Source organism: Corvus brachyrhynchos, unplaced genomic scaffold (assembly GCF_000691975.1).
Source record: "Corvus brachyrhynchos isolate BGI_N302 unplaced genomic scaffold, ASM69197v1 scaffold22, whole genome shotgun sequence".
Lineage (NCBI taxonomy): Eukaryota > Metazoa > Chordata > Aves > Passeriformes > Corvidae > Corvus > Corvus brachyrhynchos.
Genome location: NW_008238355.1, coordinates 6,977,016 through 6,989,691, shown reverse-complemented (window position 1 = coordinate 6,989,691; position 12,676 = coordinate 6,977,016). Strand labels below are relative to the sequence as shown.

The following is a 12,676-nucleotide window of genomic DNA, read 5'->3' as shown; positions in this document are numbered from 1 at the left end:
CAAGCCTTTGGGTGGCAAGACAGGTTCAGCACGCAATTATGTAACCCCTTAAAACTTCAGCATTTTTATCTTTATCTTCCTCAGTGAATTCCTAAGTTGGTATCTCATAGTTCCTTAATGCTATGTTTCCTTGTCTTGTTTTACAGACACTGCCATTAACACTCATCACAGACAAGTCATTAGATCAATCTACTGAAAAGAAGGGTCATGGTACAAAGTTACCCTGAGCTCTTCCACACTGAACACAGATAGGAAAAGAATTACCCCATTTTCATTCTTTCTGCAATAAATTTCTTTTTTACCTACTTTGTTCAGTTTTCATTTTTCCTCCACCCAAATTTATAGGTATTTTGAACTTCTCTTGCCAGCAAGTACTTTTCCCTTGATTTCCCATGACTGTTTAGCCAGGTCTGTATACTTTTACGTCTTCAAGTCTTTCTTGAGAAATTTTTCACTGAACTTGTCCCTGCCACAAAAAAAGTCCACTTTAGCTTCCCCTTCACTTTTAACGACCAGAGAGTGGTTCTGTTGAGATATGCATCACTAGATCACAATAATTGCCCTCACTGCCAGCTAGCACAGATCAAGTTTTACACTTAGTGAGTTTTCTTCAGATGCGGCTGTACTACACATAACCTCTGCATTTTACATTAACTTGATTAAAAATTTGTCTTAGAGGTTGAAACATGATATCTACCAGACTAAATATTTGTGACACCTACCCTTGTGGTTTCAGGCAATCTGTTGCTTGCCAGGATTGGTGAACCACCAGCAGAAGCAGCACATCAGAACATGTAAACCTTCTAAATATTAACCATCACACAGCTTTCTGGATCCACTTAGCCCAGTATTTTCTCTGTTCCTGAGACTAAGCAGCATAAGGTGCTTTTCAGCTATCATAAAGAGAGGTAGCACAAGCTTGAGACTGCAAAAAGCAAGGGACTGTGACTACTGCTAACTCAGACCTACCACACACAAAGGCCACATTGGCTGGACTACATAAAGCGGTGTACCTCTGCAGTTGCTCTTCCAATTAGCAGGCAGTTACCTTGATTGCAGGACAGGACAGCATTCCTGTGTTCGTGAATCTTCATCTGTGCCTCTGCTAAATAATGCCATGCTGCTGGACACTGGTTAGTCTTCTGCAAACCTAGTAAGAGTTTAAAAAAGACACTTTAAAAAGTTGCTTAGGCTTGCAGACACTGCAGCTGGTAGATACTGTATTTCCATATAATGCCATCAAAAACATATTATCAATCAGATAGTAAGACTTGCAGTTAATTTTTTCTGAGTCTTATTTTAGACTGTTTTAGACATAGAGGTCTCCACGCAACAAGGCAAAAACTAGAAAGCATGTAAGTTTCAGTTAGGCTTAATTTTGCATATAACATTACATACACTGAAACTTTCTGATGAACCCGCCCTAATTAAAGACTCACCAATAAAACTGAATTTCTGCCTTCTGCTATGTAACTACTAAGTAATGCCTGGAAGTCTCAATGTCTAAGATGCAAACACGTATCTCATTGCAAAAGACACTATTCCCAAACCTATATATTTACACATTATACCAAGACCCTTGTCTTCGCATTCTCTCTGCAGTGAGCAAAGTCTATGTGTTAAAATAAAAATAGAAAAGCAACTTAATATTATCTAAGATAAAGTATTATCTTTGGTCAAAACCAGGATGTACGTTTTGTCAAAACGTACAATGGCCATTTAAGCCAGAAGAATTTGTTTTCCAAGGAACACTTTTTCTTCTTCATGAGCTCTCAGGCACATGAAACTTTTATTTCATATTTTAGGCAAGTTGTTGTTCCACTGTAAACTACTGTAGAATATTCTGAAATTCCATTTCAGAAACAATTTTATTCTAAACCTAGGAGAATGGATGCAGGATATCACAGCATAGTCTGACTGACTCATGAACGCTTACATCCCAGTTATTTACCCAATTTTCACTGTAAGCTGCCACAGCAGCACAGTTAGAGTGGGCAGTCCTGCTTTCCCACGAGTATACTGATGAGTACTTTGCAAAGAGTTTTACCATTTCAATACAAGCAAGTTAATTTACAGATGAGTAAGCCAACTCCTCAGCAAATATCGTTACTGTAAAACAACAACAAAAAAAGGAAGAAATTCTTACAATATTTTTCTCTAGATACTCAATGTAAGTCTTTACCTAGTGTAAGTGTTAAAGAAATTTTAAAATGAAATAACTTCAGAGAAAAGTCATCTTTGTTCAGAGAAATGCAGTAATGCAACTTCTACTAGAGAAGTTGCATTACATTTTACTTCATAAATTCCACATTCCTTCATTTATGGCTATTGCTCCATATAGTGTTTCCTACAGTTATTTCCCCAATAACAGCAGGATTAAAAATAGTTTACCTTAAAACACTACAGAGCTGACTCTAGTACAAATGAAAGGCTTCAGAGATGTTATACTTAAAGCTGTACTTAAAATATTTCAACACAGTCAAAGTGTTCAGCATTCTTTTAAATTCTAGCTGGTCTTAGAATTGGCAAACTACTATGCAAGTATAAGATTCCCTAACTATTCAACATGAACTAAAGCTGGTGTTCGACTTACAGACTACTTACACCTCATATTACACATTTACCTTCAGTAAGACTCTTAACAGCCTCCTTGTATTTCTTTTCTTTGAGGCATTTTATACCAAAACCAATGATGCCTGGACCACTGCTCGCATCCATCTCCAAAAGCCGAGAGAAACAGTGCAGGGCCTTTTCCGACAAAGTACCTGGTTTCAGAAAAAGACACATTTTACAGAGTTTTAGATTAAAAAAGCAACTGCAACATCTCACTTTATCTGTGTAAATGATCATTATCCTTTGAGTACAAGATTTTCCAAAGGCACTACTTACCTATCATCCTCTATCATATAAAAAAAACGAAACCCAAGAAGTAATCTAAATACTCAGCACTGTGAAACAAAATAAATGGACATGCTGAAACCTGAATAACCACTTTTGCTAAATTACTACAGGTATACTTCCTTTATTAATAAATATTCTTTCACATGCTTTTCATGTAAGTCCAGCTGAATGCCCACATGTCAAAATCTGCCACAAATAAATCAAAATAATTTCCCTCCAGAACAGATGTTGTGTACCTACCAATTTGATGTGATGAGCTTGCTGAAACTACCTTGCTGTGAAACCATATAATTTAATATTTCAGCTTAATTTTAACTGATGCCACTAACTTTTGACACTTGTGTTTAGCTGCGACTGTAGACTTGGCAATGCTTACAGGAACTTTGTGACTTGTTGCAAAAATCTTCAAACTATTATTTTCTTAAAGAAATTATTGAATCATATGGCGTAACAGTTGCTTTGATCTGCATTTGGTAAAGGTGACTTAACAATGCATCTGAGTTAACAAACTTATGTGAAGTGCAGGACATGAAGGATTAAAACGTATGACTCAGATGTAAACAAACAGCCTTACTAAAGCATAAGCAGCATCCTTCCCACTCCAAAAGCTTGTAGGATGGCGAGATGTTGTCAGAGCACTGGTACACAAGAACTGTGCCAACCTTTTCCTTTGAAAATTAGTTTCTGCCTGTTTCTTCAAAATGTAAAGCATTTTCAAATGCTTTACAAATTTAGAGTCTGGGCCTCATTTGTCTTCATACTTTCAAATCAAAGTGAAAAATTCTCACTTGCTTTATTTTGCTACATTATTCCATTTCTCCAAAACAGGAAAAGGCCTTTTTCTCTTAAGTTGAAAATTATTTCTGGAGGTTTTTTTTCTGATGTTGTTTCCTTGCCTTAAAAATAAATAAATCAACTTCTGATGCCTTAAACAATAAAATGAAAAGCCAAAATCCAATAATTACCTTTGAAAATGATGCGAATATGTCCAACACTATTGCAATGTTGTTTCATAAATGACTCAAAATAGTAATGCATAGTTTTCAGATCGCTGCACTTCTGAACACACCCCTTTTGGTTTTTTCTACTCAGAACATGCAGCTAAAAAGATCTGTTTATTCCCTATTCACAAGGCACACTTTCTAACAAAGTTTCACAAATGTTTATCTGGGGTTTTTTTTGTGCAGAAAGAGAATCTGTGTGAAGAATAACCTAAGTGTAGTCCATCCTCAGACTTAGAGCACTCGCTAACACTCTTCCATTTCTTCTTAGAAGGTCAAGAAGCTAATCTCCATTTATCTGGAGAGGCTGCTTTCAAGTAAGGGATTCTTTCTTTGAGACTTCAAAGAGTTGGACTTGACTCACAGGAGTTAAGAGTGGAGAGCAGTTAGAGTCACTATTCAGTTACAGGGCTAGGATCAGACCAAACACTTTATTTTCAGAAAGATAACATACAAGTAAAGAGTGTATTTGTACTGGGTTGTGAAGGGTAAAAACTTGTAAACAGATTGTCACAAAACCAACTACAAAAGACAAAATTTAAGCCCCAGAAATGCCTAAATCCATCCTACTCACCTGAATGAATAAAGTGCAAGCAAAGTACTTCCAAAGGATAACTCATGGTAGGGTACAAAGCCATCATATCATGACAGGCCTTTTCCAACCTAGCTACTTCATGAGGAAACTTGAAAGGAAAAAAAGTAAACAGTTAATTGTGTGAATTCTCAGACATGAAATAATACATCTATTTTCTTACTAAGACACCTTAACATAACCTTACTTTTGACAAGCACTGTATGAAGTCTTTGTAAAGATTTTGGTGGTCTTCACCAGGAACCACGTCAGCAGAGTTCAGCGCATGTTCAAATGCGGTCAAAAGCTGAAATAAGAAAAAATTAGGAGTGAGAAAAAAGAAAATTAGGGAAATGTTACCTTCATACAACAGAATATTTCAGTTGGAAGGAACATACAACAATTACCTAGTCCACACGCCTCAGCAGTTCAGATCTGACCAAAAGCTAAAGCATGTTATTAAGAGCATTGACCAAATGCCTCTTGAACACTGATAGATTTCAGGCATCAACTGACTTTCTAGGAAGGCCACTTCAATGTCTGACCACCCTTTTGGTAAAGAAATGCTGACACGTGTCAAGTCCTGTGAACCATTCCCACAAATTCTATCACTAGATGCCAGAAAGAGTAGCTTAGTGCCTCCCTCTCCACTTCCCCTCCTCAGGAAGCTGCAGACAGTAGAGGTCACTCCTCACTCTTCTCCAAACCAGGCAAATCCAAAGAGGACATGCTTTCCAGCCCTCCCATATTAAAGTGGATAGTTACATGTTATTACCTTGGTCCTAGTCATTAAGTTTACACTAGTGCTATGAACAGAGAAAGTCATGAAGCAAGTTCCTTATCATGAAGCAGCACTCAGCCTCTAAAGCATGTAAATTTTCTAGTACAAAATGAAGCAATAATATGCTACCATGTAACATAAGATGGTAAAAAGAAGGTAAAATTTGTAAGAACATACATTCTTCCTCAAACCTAATCCCAGTTCAAAGAAGTAAATTAGGTTACTATCCTATAGGATTAGCTGTCAGCCCTTCTCTCTGCTCTAGTCTAGAAATCTAATCTTTTTTTTCTTGACTCTTTATATATTGGAGAACAAAGACACCGGAGTGCAGGCTTACAAACAAGCATGCTAAACAAAAAGTTGTACACAGCTTGTCACAAGAGAAATACTGAAGTGTGTTGCCTTCAGGCCCACATCCTTCCTGGTTCAGGTGCTTTACTCAAGACGACAGTAAACTCTACATTTGCATGTGAAACCTATTCCTGATGTTTATGCCCTTTTTTTCTCTATTTTCAAGTTATTTTTTCTTTCCAAAAAAGAAAGCAGTGCTGCCTGCAGTACCTCTTTTCTATAAGAGCTTGTAAGTTAAGGTCTTTGCCTTCTCAAAAGCAGAGATCCAGATCAAATTTTTTGCCATCTGAAATTACTTCAATTTGTATTTTCTCCTTTCTGAAACACTGCTACAAGCAGACTGGAGATGAGAAATTTCCACCTTTCATGTTGAAGGTGAGGTTCAGCTTGCAAGAACAGATCAATCAGATAAAACAAAATTAACTTTGTCCACAGAGAACACAGGATGAGTATAATTCATGATCATTCTGTTTGTTTCAATCAGCTTTGACACTTTCCTAAGAAGTGAGAGCTTAACATCTCGAGAAGAAAAGAAAATTTGAACCAAAACATTTCTATCTAGGATAAAGAATAGGTACAACGAAATGGAAAAACCTCACAAAGCCACCTCTTTTAACTTGGATGACAGCGAAGGGAAATTTGCTGTTTTGAAGAACGTCTGTACTGCTTTTGTGTGGCAAGGTTTTGCTAGCAGGAGGCTATGGCAGCTGGTGTGGGGTCAGTAGCTCTGACCAAGGAAGCTGTGACCAGTCCAGAGAGATGGTCCCAAAAGAGATCGTCTTCCCAGGGCCCAGTGTCTTCCCTCAGCTGCTGGCCAGGAGGGCCCATGCAGAGACTATCAGCTCTTTAGTGATTGTCAGCTTGTGATTTCAGCTCAGCTCTGCAGGGCAGCCTCCAGGCCAGACCAGGGAGAGAGACGAGAGGCCCGTGTAGCTGCTCCGCACGAGCCAGCTTTTTCACGCTGGGGCAGGGGAGGGCAGTAAGGGCCAATGGGTTACAAAGGATCTGCATAGGGTCTCCCAGAGGATTCTGGGTTTGTCTTCTTCTCATCGTAACTGAAGAGTAGCTCCCTTTCCAGGGGAGTTCTGCTGGGAGGTTTAGGCACTCTCCTTATCTCAGCAGATGTCCCTCCAGGGCGGGGGCTGGGCATACCCCACAGGAGGCTAAGTGAGGTGGCTTCTATGAGAAGCTGCTAGAAACTTCCCCCATGTCCCACAGAGTCAATCCCAGCTGGCTTCAAGACAGACACACTGTTGGCTGAGGTCGAGAGCAGCGGCAATGGTGGTAGTGCCTCTGGCATAATAGATTTAAGAAGGAGAAGAAATCGGTGCAACAGCAATTACAGGCAGAGAGAGGAGTGAGAATATGTGAGAGCAAGAAAAGGACCCATGCTGGAGAAGTCTGTTACGGAAGGACTACACCCTGTGGGACAAACCATGCTGGAAAAATTGGTGAAGAATTTAGGTGACTCATTACAGCTAAGACTCATCTCAGACTGCTGCACAGCTGCTCTTTATGTCAGAAGGTAAAATTGCCCAGCGTTTCCCTGAGAGGCTTAGTACCTCTGAACATTGAGACAGTCAACTCAGACAAACAGGCTTCAATTACTAGCTGCACCGTACCTATATATGTACCTAGCTGAACAAGGAGTGAGAAACATTACCAACTGCCCAGTCTTATTATCCTGGTTCCTTGTACTGTCCTTCAGTAACTGGATCATCTTCTTCCAAAGCTGATGAAGCTCTGCCTTTTCTGCACCTTCCTCCTGTTTCATCTGTATTAGTTTCTGCCAAGTTTCAGCCACCTGTCAACAGCAACAAATGACCAATGCTGTTACTCTTTAAAGAGCTAGAGGTCCGATACAAGTCCAGTCAACTTGTCACCAAAATTCACCAAAAACTGGGTAAATAAAACTCCTTTATACCAATGCAGCATTAAGAAGTCGGCATTTTTTACTGGGTAAGGGTTGCATGAGGGACTACTCCACCTAGCGTGCATTCTGATCCTCTGCAAGTGCGTTGCTTACATACAGTCACGACATACATACTATAACTGTTTATTACCATAAAACCCTCCCCTGGTTCAGTCTTTTTATACTCTTATTAGGCTGTGGCTATATTCCTAAGCAGATGTCCTCTTGTTATCTTTGTTCTGTCCTTACTTAGAAAGCAGATCCTGCACACCATGTTTCTTTGCCAAAAGTGCAGACACAGTAGAACTCCTTATTCTTGGATTAACCCTTTGGTATCAAACTCTATCACACCAGGGTAGACAACAGAGTAATATTTAAAGTAATCCAGATTTATCTGCTTTCTGATTAAATAAAGTCCCAAAGCACTGTGTGGGACCTCTCCACCTTCCAAGGTACAGTAAGTAAGGTAGAGAACATCAAGAGTATATGAATTTTGACTCTGGTTCCTGGAGGAAATCGACAGTAAAAGTAGACCTAAAAATCTATAGCACTACAAACAAAAAGAGAACAAAAGCAGCAGTCCATGCTGAAATTCCAGTGTGGAAAAGTCAACCGAACTGAAAAGAAAAAATATGACCCAGAAGTCTAATTTCAGTTTCTTGTTCCATAGAGAGTAAGTCAGCTTCATATGCTAAACTATTAGCATTAAATTTAGTTTAAGAAGATGGTATACAATGAGGCTTTGGAGCTAACTAATAGTCTTCAGCCCCATGCTCTGTGCTACGTAAAATTTTTCATTTTCCATTGCTGGAGAAAAGGTGGGAAGATGACATGGAGTACGACCATGCACTGCCCTATAAGAAAACAGCTTTTTCAAAGAGCAAAGGAAAAGTGAACAGCATACCTCCAAAATATGCATTCTGTAATATTATGATAGAGATTGCAGGAAACATTATTGTTGAACCACACAAGCATTTAACAACTCCACCTAGTGGTACTGACCAGAGTCATGATGATTTCTGCAAAGCTTGTGATGCTCTGAAGAGACTTTTCGTGTCCTTATCATTGAGCTGGGAATGCAGTACATAAGACACAGGCAACAAAGTTCAGGTTGTGTACATATCCCACCTTAGCCTCTAGAATGAAGCATCAGGAACAGCCTAGGAAGGGATCACCCCACCAGTGAAGGGCTCATGAGACACCTAGTACTGGCCAAGCCAGGTGAAGGGACACCTGACTCACACATACGGCATGTAAATGTACATCTGGGATCATTTTTGACTCCTAGAAATACAACAGAAGAATTATATTCTGCCCTTTCAGCCTCAATACTAATAGTCCTTGCCAGTTCTGTTAGTTTAATGGATTGCATCCAAGTCTTACCCAGTAGAAAAGAAAAAAAAACCAGTTAAAATCAGTTCTTCCTTGTTGGGGTCCACAAGATCTTAAGTGGTCTGTGGCCCATAAAAGTAGGGATTCCTTGAAAAAAAGTAGCCAGATCAAATGGAAAATTACTGTTAGAAGAAAGAAAGTGCTTGACCTACCTCTAAATATTTCTTTTCTTGATAATATAGCTCCACAAGCTTGTTACATACATCACACCATTTCTGCTTGTCACCACTAGAAAGGAGAAAGAAAATCCCCCCAACATAAGGTAAGTTTTTCATATAATAGTATAATGTTATTCAAATTCTGACAAATAATTTTCAGTAGGTTCAGTTGCCAAACTAATATTTAGAATAAATCTACAAATAGCCCTAGAAGTTTTACTCATTGCTGCTCTGAATAAAAAAAAAAATTACTTTTAGGGACTTCCTGATCAATTTTCAACATAAGGGAACAACCAAACACTAGTCAGCTACAGTGACAGCTGAGTTAGATTTGTTTAGAACTGTGCCTCTATGAATTGCATGACACATATTCTGTGATCTTAAAGCAGTGAAAAATAAGCCTTCTTATTAATGCAGGCAGTGAACTATCAGAGATAAATGCTTCAAGGTAGTGAGTTTAGACATATAACTAGAATGACGTGGAATTCCCTAAACTACTAGCCACAAGTACAATTAAACTAAAGGAGTTTTTGTTCTACCAAAAGGGACAGGAAAAAGAAACCTTACCTAAGCAGAGAAAACCTCAGTAAAAAGGGCTAAACCACTGATATGAGAAGGCTTTAAAAAATCCAAGTCTATACTGTGTATCACCAATGGTATTCACTGAACTAGAAATCTTAAGACTGAATTTATGTATTCAATATCCTTTACCTTTCATAGAGTTCCAAGAGTTTTTGGTAAACATGTGCTAAGTCTCCTTTGACATCTATTTGGTTGGGTTTCTCATATAAATTTGCTAATCCCTTAACAGAAAAAAGCAAAAAAAAATAAAGGAAATAAGATTTTATGCCAACAGTCATGTTTTATGAGAACACTACCTGTTCTGCCCACAAAAATGATGCCATTGCCTTCAAGGGGGTCAAGTGTTAATGCAGTAATCACTGCAGAATTCTGCACAGCCCACTCACTACTTATATTAAATGAAAAGCTTTCCTCACTTTCTTAACTAATACCAACAACTCTTTGAAACCTGTATATAATACATGACTTTGTCTGCACAAAAGACAGCATAAAAGTTCACTAGGCCATATGGAAAAAAATATATATAGTATGCAAAATGTATAATAATACATATAAACACCCAAGTACTGTTTCAAGAAAGCCAGAATCTGATTACAAAAGTGAGGAAATGTCAATATACACTGAATTCAGGTTATGTTGCACATTTATACTTTAAAATAGCATTTATACTGAAAATAGTAAGAACCTTACTACCTTAGAAAAACATTGATTATTGTTATCAGCAACAGACTTAATATGCAACCTTATGCTTCATAAACCAATAAATAACACAACTGTATGTTGTAAATCTATACTACAATAGGTGTGTGTAATGCACACACCACCCAGCACACAGCTACTTTAAACGTATACTTTTGCTTTCAAGTATCGACAAAATTCATTAACAATTCGCTTGATGCTGAAAGCTGGAAAAAGACATTACTAGATAAAACATTTTCTCTCCATAAGAGAAGAACTGTCAAGTGTTTCTTGAGCTACAAGCACAGAAATTTTTACATGGACAAATTTACTGTGTTTGTTTGAATTCATCTTCTCCACTGCATGTCTCACAGCTATGTAGAAATACAAACACAAGAAGCACAAAACTCAAATATACTGAAAATAAAGTTCACCATGGTTTTACATTGGACACACAACTAATATGAACCTCAGCTACTCCAAAGTTTCTGTGGAACTTAAGGGCCTCAAGAAAACAAGATACAGCTCTTAATTCTGCTTTGTTCCTATATTTAACTCCATAGTGATACTTCTGAGGGAAACAAAAAGTGGACATTCACATACCTGCCATGCCAGCAACTGGTTTGGTTCAAGTTCAATAGCCTTCTTATATGCTCCTTTGGCCTGATCAGGCTGCTCTAACTCAGCAGCTGCCAGGCCAATGAATACCCAAGCATTGTAGTTATTCTTTTCTTGCTTCAAGACTGCCTAAAAACACACAATTTTAAGTAAAACTGATGAAAGAAATGTAACTTATAGATCCACATACTGAGCTTTATCACTACAGTTTGGTGGACTATTTTATACGGCAATACTAGAAGTTATGTAATTTTTAGGAAGAGACTGAGATTAGTAAATTCAACTTCGTATGCCAGAGGATGCTTCATCCCTGAAGTGTTGAGCTAGTAACTTGTATTTGCAGCTCAGCAATTAAAGCATTCCTGAGGTTTGGATTAGAAATGGATTTTTATCTCTATCATTCTTGACTTAATACTCTTATTGCCACACGTAAGCAAATTCAAAAGGAAGAGGAATGAAAGTTTATACGTGGGAAACTAATACAAATAATCAATTAAGTTAAATCTGAAAATCCATCTCAACTATCACATCAACAAGGTACTCTTCACTCTGCACTATCATACAGCTGTAGGGGTATGGAAATGAGAGCAAGATGTGCAAAGAGCCCAAAACTTACCTTCCAAGTATAAAATTAATTACCTTGCAATGTTTTAATGCCTCCTTATACTCTTTATTTCTTATGGCATCTCTAGCACTTTTTAAGGCTGCCTTCACTTCTTTATTTGACATTGTGGCTACTAAATACAAAGAACATATCATCAGTATATTCTGACACAAAATGTATATACTTTTACTGCACAGAGGTTATTTTAAACAGAGAAATGTAGTGCAATATGCCAAAATGCACACAGCACTAGAAACTGATGAAAAAAATGACATGGTTAAAATTATTCACATTTAGCTCCAATGCAGGATTAAGTCATTATTCCAAACAGTTAAATCATACAAAGGAGCTATCCAAGAATGAAACTTTTCTTACAGGTTAAGATAAATTTAAGTAGGAGGAGAGGTGTTTTCAGAGCCTGTAGTTAGACTTACGAGAAAACACCCTACACATAGTAGCTCCTCTTTAAAAAGAAACTAAGCAGTAAACTGTGTTTAAGAACCCTATTGCCGAGACGTGTTCCAGTGGCTGCTAAGAATCAGGGTTTTTCTTGTGTGCTTTCTACAGCAGCACCACGGCCATCTGTCACTTACACTCTGGTGTGGCCCACCCTGCTCCCCTCCCTTCACACACACTTACGGCAGACTCTGCTTCTGACCACAGCCATGAATCAAAAAAGAAAAAGCATTTAAGGACACACCAAAAAGGCATTTGCGCTTTTGAACACAATCATGCACTGTTTTGGTGTATGTGGTACACCAAAACGAACTTTAGAAACACCACAGTCAAAGCTGCCGAGAGGGATGAGGCTGAGAAACAACAGTGCTGCTGCCAGCACCCAAAAATATGAAAAAAGCAAACAGCTAAAGAACAAAAAAAACTTTCTAGAAGCTTAAAAGCAAAAATAAAGTAACGTTTAAGAGCCCAGTGCTAATTTAGCAATGAAAAGACACAAGATGAGACCGAATTTCAAAGATTTCCTCAGAACCTATAAAGAAACCTGTCGGACTTGCATTGCTCAGCAGCTCCTGGAGATAAATTTGCTTCCTACGAGGGAACAGACGCTTCGGCCATCACAAACGCACCCCTCCGCGGGCACTGTCCAGCATGAGATCCACTGTCACCTA

General features: G+C 38.3%; 1 protein-coding gene across 5 annotated transcripts in view; it reads right to left on the bottom strand.

The window, feature by feature from the left end:
* TTC37 (tetratricopeptide repeat domain 37) overlaps positions 1-12,670 on the bottom strand; it is a 46,710-nt gene extending 34,040 nt beyond the window's left edge. For 2 of the 5 annotated variants that reach the window (XM_017735418.1, XM_017735422.1), the window contains exons 1-10: positions 12,563-12,670; positions 11,585-11,682; positions 10,931-11,074; positions 9,779-9,870; positions 9,062-9,137; positions 7,269-7,409; positions 4,682-4,780; positions 4,477-4,585; positions 2,625-2,765; positions 1,049-1,150 (exon numbers count right to left, since the gene is read on the bottom strand). In XM_017735418.1, the coding sequence (XP_017590907.1) occupies positions 1,049-1,150; positions 2,625-2,765; positions 4,477-4,585; positions 4,682-4,780; positions 7,269-7,409; positions 9,062-9,137; positions 9,779-9,870; positions 10,931-11,074; positions 11,585-11,674 (994 nt within the window). In that variant the 5' untranslated portion in view covers positions 11,675-11,682; positions 12,563-12,670. Of the gene's footprint in view, positions 1-306; positions 467-1,048; positions 1,151-2,624; positions 2,766-4,476; positions 4,586-4,681; positions 4,781-7,268; positions 7,410-9,061; positions 9,138-9,778; positions 9,871-10,930; positions 11,075-11,584; positions 11,683-12,537 lie in introns of those variants that run through there. The other 3 variants (XM_017735420.1, XM_017735419.1, XM_017735423.1) reach the window with 3 other exon arrangements.
* Between the last annotated feature and the right edge of the window lie 6 nt (positions 12,671-12,676).